Source organism: Chrysemys picta, chromosome 5 (assembly GCF_011386835.1).
Source record: "Chrysemys picta bellii isolate R12L10 chromosome 5, ASM1138683v2, whole genome shotgun sequence".
Lineage (NCBI taxonomy): Eukaryota > Metazoa > Chordata > Testudines > Emydidae > Chrysemys > Chrysemys picta.
Genome location: NC_088795.1, coordinates 98,103,097 through 98,116,240, shown reverse-complemented (window position 1 = coordinate 98,116,240; position 13,144 = coordinate 98,103,097). Strand labels below are relative to the sequence as shown.

Here is a 13,144-nt window from a genome sequence, read left to right as displayed (position 1 = left end):
AACAAAGAAACTTTCCTCCCCTGACAGGAGCTGTGAGCTGAGGCAGCCAGCTGCAGGATATCTTTGGATGGCAGTGATGTCATAAGGCTCTGTTTTTCCTTTGATTTGGATATATATATATCCACTTCGTTCACATAGTTTTGCCCCTGCATGGTCTCTTCTTTCTCTTCTTTTCTCCTCCTCTGTTTTTCCCTTCTCTCTCACCCTCAGTATTACCCTTTTCCCCCTGCTCTTACGGTCCTAATAACTTATCCTCTCCCCCTTCTGACATCGTTCCCCCGCTATAATTTATAAAACAAAACAAATTTTTTAAACCTGCAGAATTAACATTTGCCGCTCATCACCCACCTCACCGTGCTTGCATGTTGGATACCCTTCCATCCCAACCCTAGATCTGTCTTGTCTGTGTTGTAAGTTCTTTAGGTGTATTTTGTTGTGTGTTTGTACAGTGCATACCACATAGAGCCCAAACTTAATTACAGTTTCTGGGTACCACCAGAGTACAAATAATTAAAAAATGTGCTAGACAAGATATGAGAACACTGATTAGCTTGGTCAACATTGTGTTATATGTGACGTGCTTAAAAAGCAGTTCAGTTGGTATGTGTATTACTATGTAAGGAGAGAGACAAAAAAGTGATCTAATTTGTTTGACTGGGGACTCTATTATTGGGCTTCTGTTTTTTTCTTAGAATTGCAAGCTTTTAATTTGAACAATGTGTCTGTTGATATTTGAGAAATAAATATGCTTACAATGTGAATCATTTAGTATGTGTCTTGGGTTTCATTTAATAACCTTTGGGGGACCTTGGTTTTTGTGTTTTCAGTTTTTTTCCCAGAAAAAAAAATGTGGTGGTAAATCATAACATCCTTGTCCATATTAATGGAGAGTGGGTAGGATCATACAATATAAGAGCCTATTTGGGATTGACGGTAAAACATTTTGCTGGCTGCGAAAAACACTAAGGCCAGCCCTGAAAAGACAAGAGGAACTGGCATCTGGGCAATTGTTCCCTCTCCATCCCCAAAGAACAAGTTGAGCTGATATTAAGCCATTTTCCTATATCGTATTGATCCAGGCACTGCTAGTTTCCATACCTAATACACTTTTCTTTTTTGTTTAGATCTGTGCTGGATACTACTCTTATCTTGTTCTGCTTGTTGTTCTTGTTCTGCTCATGCTGGGTTCCTTCTTTCTCTGCACCACTCTTGTATGCCTATGCTATCTTGGAAGGTATACGGGAAAAGTTAATGATTTTAAGATTTTTTTTCTCTCTCATTAAGTGGCTGAGTGTCTGCTGGTAGCAGGAAACTTTCCTCCTTGATTAACTGCCAATTAAGTGCTGCAAAACCAAATGGTAAATAAACATAAGAGAGTCCAGTTATGACAAAGGACCTCATCAGACCCATTTACCTTTACTGGGGTTTTCCTTTTGTTTAAAAGGTGGCTGTTAGTTTTTTGTTGATTGGGTTTTGTTGTTTTGTTTTGATCCCTTGAGAAAGAAATCCTTTCTTTGCTTTCTTCCTAAGTGATCTTATTATTTTACCCTCTCTTCAGGGAGGCACATAAGGGCACTGATATTGAACTACCCTATCTGCAGGTGTTTTGGACAAACTTCAGACTCATCCAGACTTCTCCCCATCCTCTCACAGCTTTCCTTCCTTTGAGTCTTACAGTTCTACCTTCATTCAACCAATTGTTTTTCTAGGGATTTTTCCTCCTCTGTCCTAATCTAGTTACGGCTGCACTCATTTTCTAAGGGTCACTTTTGATCCCAAAATTCTATAGGGTTCCATGCTGAGTAATTCCTCCTCCTTATCTTCACACAGTACTTCATTTGTAATGAAAGAGGTGCTGGGGCGCAAGCAATTTTTTTACTTTCATAACTGGTGCAGCAAGCCCAGAGGTGCCGGGGCTATGAAAGGCCAAGCCTAGAGGTGCTGGGGCTCAGCCCTCGCACAAATTAAGCACTGCCTGCACACTGCCCATCTCCTTACTGTCATGAAATCTCGTTTAGGAGGGGGGAAGAGCCAATAACTTTGTGGTAGACTGCTCATTTTCTTTTCCTGCCTTTCCTCCTCCTTTACTTTCTTTCTTCACTATTCTTTGTATTAAGTAGGGTGGCCAGGGTACCCAGTTTTCGACTGGACAGTCCAGTCGAAAAGGGGACCTGACAGTGTCCGGTCAGATCTATTGACCGGACAACACAAAGTCCGGATACTGCGAGTGAGTGAGGCGGGGAGGGACTGGGTCATCACCTGCTCCAGCTCCTACTCAGCCGGGGCTGCCTCCTACCTTTGTCGGGCAGCTGCAGCTCCCAGCCCTGACTCCATGGACAAGTCCCTCCTGACCTGGGGGGAGGGGAAAAGCAGCAGGCGGGGGGTAAGGGAGAAGATGAGTGGATGGGGCAGGGTCTCAGGGGAAGAGATGGGGTAGGGGGGCTTTGGGAGAATGGGCAGGGGTGGGACCTCGGGGGAAGAGGCGGGGCAGGGGAGATTCCGGCACTTCTGCTGGAGTGTCCGGTTTTTAAATATCACCAAGTTGGCAACCCTAATATTAAGACCTTGACTTTTTGTCTGCTTTCTAAGTTACTGAATGTGAGTGGGTGAAGTCTGGATATTGTAATGTCTGTAAATAACAATTGCCATTTGGGTTAGATAGGGCTATAATTCTTGCTGGTCTGGAATTCTGTGGTAGGAGGAGAGGAGAGGACTGGGTCAAAACTGACTTACCAATAAGTTTACCTTCTGCTTCCTTCCTCACCATCTTAACTTCTCTTTTGCTTTCCTCTTCCCACAGTATGTAACACTTATTAAAACAGAGAGCAAATGAGTTTTTTCTGTAGCAAAAACAATGTGGACAACATTCACCCAGTGTAATAGCCTTTAACTCTGTGACTTGGGGTATTTCCTTCAGTTCTGGCTGCGAAATAGCTCAGAGACTAAATAGAGCAATTTTTGGACAGAACTGAAAAATTGAAAAATGCTGATTTGTCAAAATCAAAATGTTTTGCAGAAACATTGTCTTTAACCAAAATTGATTTCCAAGTGAAAATTTAAAAAAAATCCAACCCTTTCAGTAAGGTTGAAATGTAATATTTGAACCTTAATGGGACATCTAGATTTTTCTGTTTCAAAATGATTTTCTGTTCCAATGTTTTTCATTTTATATTTCTATTATAAATTTTTTAAAAAGTCTGAATAGGAACAAAACATTTTTGATTTTTGTCAAGAAAGTGCAATTTTTTTTGAGAATTTTGGTTTGTGGAAAACTCTGTAATTTTTTAGTTTTCTTCCATTCGGGAAATTTCAAAATTGTGAAACTCCCTCAAACAGAAAATCAGGTTCCCACATAGCTCTGCTCCTGAACATGATAATGCTACTGAGAAGCTTTCAAATCTAGCCAATCTTTCAAATGTGTTTCGACGTTGTCTGTCAGCATAGCCCCTTCATTTCACAGCATCCAGTGTTATATAGATTTTTTTTTAATGAGTTGATCCTTATTCCTGTTCTAGGCCATTCAATAATTAGTCATGGGATCATACCTAACTATTGAGCAGTTATTCTAATGTGCTGTACTGTAAAAACGAGTGTGAATACTTTATTTTGCTGCTGTGAAAGATGCAATGAATGGAGATAGTCCAATTCAAGCTGTTTGCCTTTGCATCTGATCAGCAAATAATAGGGAGGGAATTTGCCTGCTGTGAATGTTTGATTCACACTAGTCTGTCTTATTTTCAGAGTTGGCATTGCTACTGTATGAATGTACAGTACAGTGATTTTACAGGTTGGCTATTCTAAGCAAACATCAATTTCCATTTTCTGTGGGAATAAGGATTTTGTGATTTATGCCAGTCACACTGCGTGTGGAAAATGTTATCATAATACTACACAAGTAACTAAGATTTTGTCTTGTTCCTTAAATTTGAAAAGTTGCCTATGTTGAATTTCAGCTGTGAAAGCCTGTAGTGTTTCATATACACTATAACCTTTCCAGCCTGAAGTTGTCAGTTTTAGCACAGGATTTACACCAGTAACTTTTGAATTTGTAATCTTTGTAAGCAAGATAGGTTTGCTTGTATGTGAATGCTAATAGCAAGCCTAATGAGTTCTCTCAGACCAGTGTCAGACTGTTTAATGCTTAAAATCATCGTATGTTTCTATCCTGTATTTGTCATGGTGTTGACATATTTCTTTGGTGAGTGGCCAGTTATAACTTGTAAAGTTTTACCAATATTAGACCTCTTCCAAGTTTAACATCCAGCATGTTAGTAAAAGAAAATGAAGAGCTTAACCCCAAAGTCATTTTTTCCTCTACATTACATGTTACAAGTACAGAGGAAGATGTCTTATTGAATGAAATAATTCTCTGTGTGTGTTTGTTTTGTTTATAGCAATCTTTAGACACCATTGTTTTTCTTAAAGGAGCACAGGAAGTGATGTATCTTATCAGATGACAGTTTCTCCATGCAATGCAATATCGTGCTTGCCTCCATGAGCAAGATCATTCATAGGAAGGCAACCTCCTGCCCACTTAATGCACCACACTAATTATGCATTGCTGCATATGCAGGATCTGAAAGGAATTATTTTCTGAACCTCAAATATATATAAAGTTTGCAACTTTTTGCTGAGCGTTTCTAAATCTTAAGATACTTGGGTGAGCTTGAAAAAAAGAAAATGCGTCGTCTTTCCACTTAGTATTCAGATACTACATGAAATCTTTCATATAGTTATGCAACTAAAAAAAAATTGGATCACCTTCCATCAGCTGATTTCAAAGCAGTGAAGATATTGAACTGAGCTTCATAGCACTCCTGGTGAGATGTGGGAAGCAAGGTCTCCCTTTATTTTAATAGCTGAAGAAAATGGAGCCCAGAAAGTGACTTTGCCAATGAAAGTTGTGACAATCCAGAGAGAGAATCTTGGTCACTTGATTCCCAATCCTGTGCTTTGATAACAAATCTCCCCCCCCCCCTTGTGGTTTAGCAGGATAGTTTACTAGTATGTTAAAAAAACAATAAACACAATTTTAAGTAGTACTGAGCCAAACCAGAAAAGCTTCAGTTCAGTAGTACTGTTGGAAGCATTCTGGTTTTGGATTGGCAGCCTCTAGGAATGTGAAGCATTTTGGAGGTTTACCCTGTTCATCTGTCACTTTCAAACATCAATTTATCTTCCTTAAATAAATGTTGCTATGCTTCTAGAGCTTCCAGGAACTGAAAACTATAAAATTGTCAATATTAAAAAAAAAAAAAAAAATCCAACCTCAGTGATGAAAAAACATACCTTATAGTGGTCACCATTTTTTTAAAATCCACTGTTATCCCCTCTTTATCACGCTTATCTATACTTAAAATAGGAAATAACTCTAAAGCAGGAAATAACTCATGATACTGTGTTGTTGTGACTGTTTTCAAATGTTGACTTCATTGTCACAATCACTACAACAGCATATGCAAAAACTGCTTTAGCATTGTGAGAGTGGATTTTTTTTTATATGAACACTTGGCTGTTAAGTGAACTGGGACCCCACTTCACGTAGGCCACCAAACAGCCATTGTGCGGTTACCAATTTTGATCACTCTTGACATAGGTTGGATTGGAATTTCAGATCTAAAGGGAAGAGGCACTGTTAAAAATCCCTTGAGCCATCCTATCCTTTGAACGTTTCCCAAGTCTATTAGGTCTGTTTGTCTTGGATATTTTGTAACAAAAAATACTTTTTAAAAACGCTTCACACTTAGGTAACCAAACTTTTATTAGAGTTGAACCCTGCTCCACCCACCATTTGGAAACAAACCATATTGTGCTCCTTCAAAGGCAAAACACAGCATTGTTCATGTTTCAGTTGGAATTAGTGTGGAAAAATTATAATGCAAATAGCAAAACAGATGGGAATTTTACAAGAGTCTTTTCATGTCACGAATGAGACTTCCTCTCATGGTTGCAGGCTCTCTGTTCTCCTAACTGATGCTGCTTCTTCTCTGGCTTCTCTCCATAGCTATTAAATTTTATCCAGGGGTCGGAGGAAGATTTGTAGCACTCTAAATTCTTTGAGCCCAGATTTTGCAATGTGGCTGCTGACAGCAAGCTTCTTTTGCACTGATGTTGGTATGCTGAATGCCAGAGCGATTAGTGTGCTGATCACTGCACACCGAAAAAATAAACAGTGACGTTCTTGCAGATCTGTGCAAGTGCAACATAAACAAAGACATGGGAACAAATGTAGTGATGGTGAGAGTTCTGTTCTGTAACTGTTTCCCTTCATATAGGGATAGATGAGAAGGGGTTCAGGGAGGGGTGAAAAGCTTCAAATGTTTGCTTAGCCTCCTACTGAAATTATTTTTGAAGTTCAAAAGAAAAGAACCCAAAACTGCTCCAGCACACTTTATGGCACTACTATTCCCCACCAACTGGAGGCAGGTCATCTTCAGACGGAAGAAGAGAGGAGGGGTAGGAGGGAGCATGGGTGAAGAAATTTGTGCAGTCCGCTACCTCCTGCCCAAACTTAACTGACTATTCCTAATGCTCTGGCAGTTCCTCGGAAGCTCATAGACCCTGATTGTCACTTGTTCCCTGTGACCTCAAGACTGGTCTACAGGAGAAAGTTATACTGGGTCTACAAAAGGTATCCGTTCTTAATATAGTTAAATTGGTGCAAACCATATGTTGGTGAAGTGTCCCCGGTGATTCATCAATGCTTGCATAACTACAGAAAAGTAGCCCTTTCTGTTGATGTACTCTATGGCCAGGTGCCAAAATCAGGATATGAGTGCCATTTATCGCCCCATTGCAGTCCAGGAATCCTGTTGCTGCAAATCCATCTGCTATGTCTTTCATGTTATTGAGAGTGACAGTCCTGTGTAGCAGAAGACTATTAATGGCCCTTCGTATTTGCATGACAGTGGCCCTCGCTATGGATTTTCTAACTCCAAATGACTTCCCACTGACCAATAGCAATCCAGCGTTGCAACCTTCCCTAGAGTGATCGCCACTCATTTCGCCACTGTCAGTGCAGCTCTTGTTCTGGTGTCCCTGCGTTGGAGCCAGGGCTAGAAGGTATAAGTGGCTTGGGGAGGTTAAGCCTCCACAAATGGGGAAAGATGCTGGATGTGGCGTGCCTCCCTTCCTGCCCCCGCTCCACCTCTTCTCACCTGCCGCTCGCTCCTCTTCCCCCTGTCGCTCACGCTGAAGGCAGGAGGGGACAGAAAGGAGTGAGTGCCAGGAGGGCTTGGGGGAGGGGGCAGAGAGAAGCGAACAGTGGGTGGAGGGTCCTTGGGAGAGGGGAAGGAGTGGGGGCGAGTGGTGGGCGGGGGTGGCCTTGCGGGGGAGGCCTGGGGCTGGAAGAGGCAGAGTAGGGGTCAGGCCTCGGGGGAAGAGGCTGAACGGAAGTAGGGTGTCGGGGTGGAGCGTGGATGGACTGCGGACAGAGCCTCAGGCAGAGGTAACCGAGTGGGGGTGGGGGCCCGGTCCAGGGGCCGGTGGCCCCTCCCACTTTTAGGGCGCTTCCGGTGCTCATTGCTATGGTTTTGTCCTGCGACTCTGCAAATACCAGAGGATCGTTCATCCTGTGCTTGCAACACTCATGACAATAGTGCAGAGCTGTGCAGGCTCCACACTTCTGTCAGAGATGGCTGACAGTGTGAAGTGCTACATGGGTTTGTGGGCTTTTTAAGATAAGGCATGAAAATAGATATGGATATGGATGGTATTATGGAATTGCAAAAGTTGCATGATAGGAACTTGACCCCTTGCTCCCAGTCACCCTGTGTGACTTGTTTCTGCCCCACCATGGATTGCCAAAATTTTCCAAAAGACAATGTGCCAGATGACGGCAAGTTGCACACTGGGATACATACTCATGGTTTTACCACATTGTGTATTGATACAAGCCCTCCTGATGCGTACACGCAGTGCCGATGCTAGGAGCCAAGTCTACACAAGTGATATACTAACTGTGACCGCTTTATGCTGATGTAATTTATGTCTGCTAACTTCAGTCGACTCTGTCTTAGATTGACGACAGAAAGGGTTTTTCCATCACTGTAGAAAAATCCACCCCCTTGAGGTGATAACTAGGTTGATGGAAGAATTCTAGCCGTGGATACACTGGGGCTTAGGTCGTTTTAGCTAGATCCCTGAGGGGATGTGACATTTTCACACCCCTGAGCAACGTAGCTAGATAGTTATGTTTTAGATGTAGACCAGGCCTAAGCATGCATATTCCTGTGTGGACACTGATTTAACTAAATTAGTGCATCTTTCTTGTGTAGAAAAGGTCTGTTGTTTGAAAAATGTGGTTTCACATTTCCAGCTTGAGGAAAAGAAGAGAATGACTGTCTTTCTCCTCTCCCTGCCTCCCACTTTTGGCTGGCTAAGGAGGGAGGACAGCAGAGTAATTAAGTACACTAGTTAGAAGTAATTGGCCAGTTAATGTAAACCTAACATCTTTGTAGCACACTTAGAATGGTGAATTAATATATTATATACCTGTGCTTTTTGACTGGTTCTGAAATATGGCCATTGGCCTCAGGACTTGCAGTGGATCAGAGTTGTGCAGATAGCTGGCATATCAACTGTTTTTATATATTAAAAAAAATCTTGCCATGTGACTTCTGACAAGGAGAACTGAATGAACGAGGTGCAGTTATGGATTTCAAAGATAAAATGTGTCTCTTTTCCTCTCTGGAATCTTCAAAGTGAAATTTTATTATATAATTGGCAATATGTTAGTCCTAGATTTAGTGGATTAAGTGATTGGATGATCCAGTAATTTAGGTAAGCAAGAGGAGGGGTTGATTCATTGAGATAATCTTCTGTAATAAAGAGGAGTTAAATTTTGTTTGCCTCATTTCAGGACAACACCATCTTATTCTTAAGAGGCTGCAAAGAGCTGGGGCTTAAAGAATCTCAACTTTTTGACCCGGGTGACCTTCAGGACACATCAAACAGAATAACAGTCAAGTAAGTACAATACCAGTTTATAGTTAGGGCCTTAACACTGTGGATATGTGTAGTTTAATTGTAAATGTTTAAGGATGAACAAAAAGGGCTGTAGATACTGACATTCATGTAAAATAGAGAGACAAGCTAAGCTTTCAGAATCCACGTTGCTGCCTAGACTAGATGTTCTGTTCAGAAATTCCCCCCTCGGAGAAAGAAGCTAGTTTTTTTTATTTTCAGTGATATCAAGCACAAAAGCTTTCAAATGCCAGGGCAATGCTAATATAAGCATTGTTCAAAGAGCACCCTAGATTGATAACATTCTCTTGTATCTATTTTGTTAGAGCACTATGTGAACTTAAAAAATCCCAGGCCTTGTTATTGCAGATTAAACTGTTTTCAAGATGCTTTATAGGACTCCGATCAGTAAGTTTGATCTACTAATTGAAGGCTCTTGTGAAACTAAGACCTTTCAGGGTAGAGAAAGCTGCAGTCTGTTTATTCTTCAAAATTAACGATGGATTGTAGAGCAATCTTGCAAAATATTTCATTTGAACCTGGAACTTCTGTGTAAACTGTGAGGATGAGGTATCACAGCTGAAACCCAGTTTACTGCATGCAAAAGCTTACTGTGGCAGAGTGCATAGATTATTGTTGATTATATTATCAATATATATGGCCTCCATTAAAGTTGTGAGGTACTCAGACACTAATTTTATGATCCTCAACACCTCTGTGAAGCAGGGACGTATTATTCCCATTTCACGGTTGGGGAGCTGAGGCTGCAGGAGAGTAAGTGACTTGCCCAAGGTCACACAGGAAGACTGTGGGAGAATGACTTGAACCTAGGTCTCCCAATTCCCAGGTTAGCACCTTAGCAACTGGACCACTGTGTCTTTCAAGGATGGTCCCACCAAGAGAAATTAGGGGAATGAGAGGTGTAAAAGCAAATCATCTTGTCATAAATTTGACTAAGGGCTTGTCTACACTTAAAATGCTACAGCAGCCCAGCTGCAAAGCTGCAGTGTAGACGCTACATGTGCCAACAGGAGGGGTTCTCCTGTTGGTATAGGTAATCCGCCTTCTTGAGAGGCAGTAGCTAAATTGACAGAAGAATTCTTCTGTCAACTTAGTGCTGTCTACGTTGTTCAGGGGTGTGGATTTTTTACACCTCTGAATAGTGTACCTGGGATGACTTAATTTTCTAGTATAGACCATCCCGTAGAATCTCCAGAAATGTAAAAGGGTGTGACAACCAAATGTACATGATGATGTGTCACAATTCCACCCACACTTCGTTGTTTATACAGCGTGACCTGTACACCTAATGAGAACACCATGTTAAGTTGGTAGTGAGCAGCAGGTTGCTTGTAGCACCCCCTGGGGACTTTGTGAGCCTGATTTTCCTCTTTCTTAGCCTGATTTCCACTGGTGTTTCTGTTTTTTACCAAAACCAGTAGGATTCTGCCTACAGCTGCCTAGAATAGTCTGTGGAATTTTGGGATTGATGCAGTGTTCAAATGAGTTAAACTAAAAATTAGTAATAAACTGGAGAACGGGGTTAGCCCTCAATTAAACGTGGTGGTAGATGGATGTGGAGCTACTCGTTGTCAGAAAATCTTTTCTCCCCTCGACTCTTCAGAGAAACCCACCTGTGGAAATCTAACTGAAATGCTTTTCCTGTACTGTCCAAGTTCATGCAAAAGCCAAATCTGAGTCTTGTAGTGGAAAAACTCCATGGCTGTTTTTACTAAATAGACACCATAGTCTACTCATCAATCTGCAGCTATTTTGAATGCTTATTTATTGTAGCAAAGACTGTTTATTCTGTGCTACAAAATCAAATAAATCTTTGGTATTACTGCACATGATTAAAAAAAACTTTTATTCTTTTTGTGATTTCTTTTTGTGCATTTTAAATGGAATGTGCTTTAGACATACGGTATTTTTGATCATTCAGCTATAAAAGTTATGATCTAATGCTTTAAAGAAATAGGCTGACTTTAATCAGGTTACATACATTTTTTCATAGTAAAATTGCAGTGGAAAAGAAAATATGAACAATATTTTTTTAGGGTGCAGGTACTGGAAGAAGAATGTTTTGGGAAAGTGGCAAATTATTTGAAGTTCCTTTATTTTTCAAGCTTTCGGTATTTTCATAAATGTAAACAAACATTCTGGTTTCTGGCAGTCGGATAAATTTATCACCAGAGTGCACTTGCGTAGTTTGAAGTGAACTGGCTTTTAATTTTATTCTGGGGACAATCTCAACTAAACATTTGCAGTACATTTGTTTTATTTGTCTAATACCCAGAAGTGTTAGACACATTCCTTTTATCCTCAGTTCTCCAAGAAGTTTCTTGGCTAAAAATAAGTTGAATTTGAAGTGCAGTCATATAATTTCCCTGTTGTTTGTGTTTTCACAACCTTAAACTTCATGTAGGTTCCTAACTTATGACTTCCAGCCATATTGAAGGAATGCTGGCCAAGAAATAGATTGACTTTGCCCAAAAAGGGTGTTAGTCTTTAATGGGAGTGCTAAATATACATTCACAAAGCAGAACAAAAATCTTCTACTACGAGTGCACTAGAGGAGACTGTAGTTCACAATATCATCTGTATTATTGTTTCATCTCCCTTCCGGTCTCTGCATGATGTTTATTTTCTTTGTGAGACTTGCTGTGGGGCAAGCCATGTTTATTTAAACATTTAGGGCTAAATTCTTCCGTGGTGTATGCATGTTCAACTCCTATTAAATCTGTTGGGTATTCATGACATATTGCAGAGCAAAACTGGACTACAATAGACTAGATTTTAGGGTTTAGGACTTTAGTCTTCCTTGTGTGTACAAATCAGCAGCTCTATATTTCATTCTTGGCAATGGGATGTCTACAACATATTTTCTCTTTGCTGTTAAAGCATTGTAATTTAATGATTGCAGTAATGATTGCAAAATACTCCCACATTATGAATGAATGCACTACATCTTCCTAGCTTTCTTGTGTTTCCAACCAGCAAAAGCATCCTGCAGGCTTTTGTTAGGGGAACCACGTGACCTCCTGCATATACGCTCTTGGAAACAGTGTCTGCTTTCTGATTTTTCTTTTCTCTCTCTTTTTTGTGGGTGCATCCAGGAACATTGACAACAGTAGAAAGCTGAAAAATGTAAGTATTTAATTTGCAGTACTTTCTTCTCTGGATAATCCTGGCTTTGGACTGAGTTAGAATTTAGAGATTGTAAAAGCTAGTACTGTGATGCAAATCTGAAAAGTTCTTTAGTACATTAACCATGAATAGTTCATTGGAAACTAACTATACTGCTGCAGAGGCAGACCATCTCTGCAAACAAAATAGAACTGTGCTAGTGTTGTTGTCTCTGACTAAATAAAGAACTAAACAATTTAATTTCTTGACTACCAGTCTAATTTTGATTAACACTATTTAACAAATCAAAAGCTAGACTTTTTTTGGCCTTTCTGAATTTACTGGGCATACAGTGATTGTAATTTGGTTATACATTTGCGCAAAGCATATCAAGAAGATGATAATACAATCCAAACTGCATTCACATTATGTGGATCTAAACTGTTGAATTGTAATTTCCCATTTGACTTGCTAGCTTTCTCTTTGAGTTTCCAAGTAGTTTTGTGTATGTTTTCCAAGTAGGATGCGTTGTCAAAAGCACAGTAGGCTTAATTCTATTAAGTTTAACGTTTTGTTGATTTCAACCAGTGGCAGTAGTAATGATTTTGTAATGGTAAAGTGGAAAAAAAGAAAAGAAAAAGAAAATGTCTGAATTTGGCTAATCCCAGAGTTAGTTACACTATTAAAGGCCAGGCAAATCTGGCTTTACTGTCAGCTGTAAACTACTGTAAATTCAATTTGTATTTGGCTGACATCCCCCTACAGTGTAAGGGAATGCCAAGACCTTTCCCTTATAATTTTTCAAGCCAGCAATCAAGATTACAGGTAAAAAGGACAGAATTATTTCATCCTGCCTTTCTTGTCATCAGCAGAGTAATATCTTTGTTTTCCAGCACACAAAGATACATGGGAATGTTTTCATTCAGTGGCATTTGGGGTGTCTGTCTCTCTTGAAATTGGCTAAAAGGTTTCATGTGGATGTGGTGTTCTTAAAATTAACATTAAAAAGGATTCATAAAAGTGTCTTTCTATGTAATGTAGACATTTCAGATGC

At 40.2% G+C, this 13,144-nt stretch overlaps 1 protein-coding gene across 2 annotated transcripts in view; it reads left to right on the top strand.

The window, feature by feature from the left end:
- Positions 1–13,144, top strand: part of LIMCH1 (LIM and calponin homology domains 1) — a 213,210-nt gene that overhangs the window by 179,437 nt on the left and 20,629 nt on the right. For both annotated transcript variants that reach the window (XM_065596963.1, XM_065596964.1), the window contains exons 4-5: positions 8,861–8,967; positions 12,081–12,111. In XM_065596963.1, the coding sequence (XP_065453035.1) occupies positions 8,861–8,967; positions 12,081–12,111 (138 nt within the window). The remainder of the gene's footprint in view (positions 1–8,860; positions 8,968–12,080; positions 12,112–13,144) is intronic.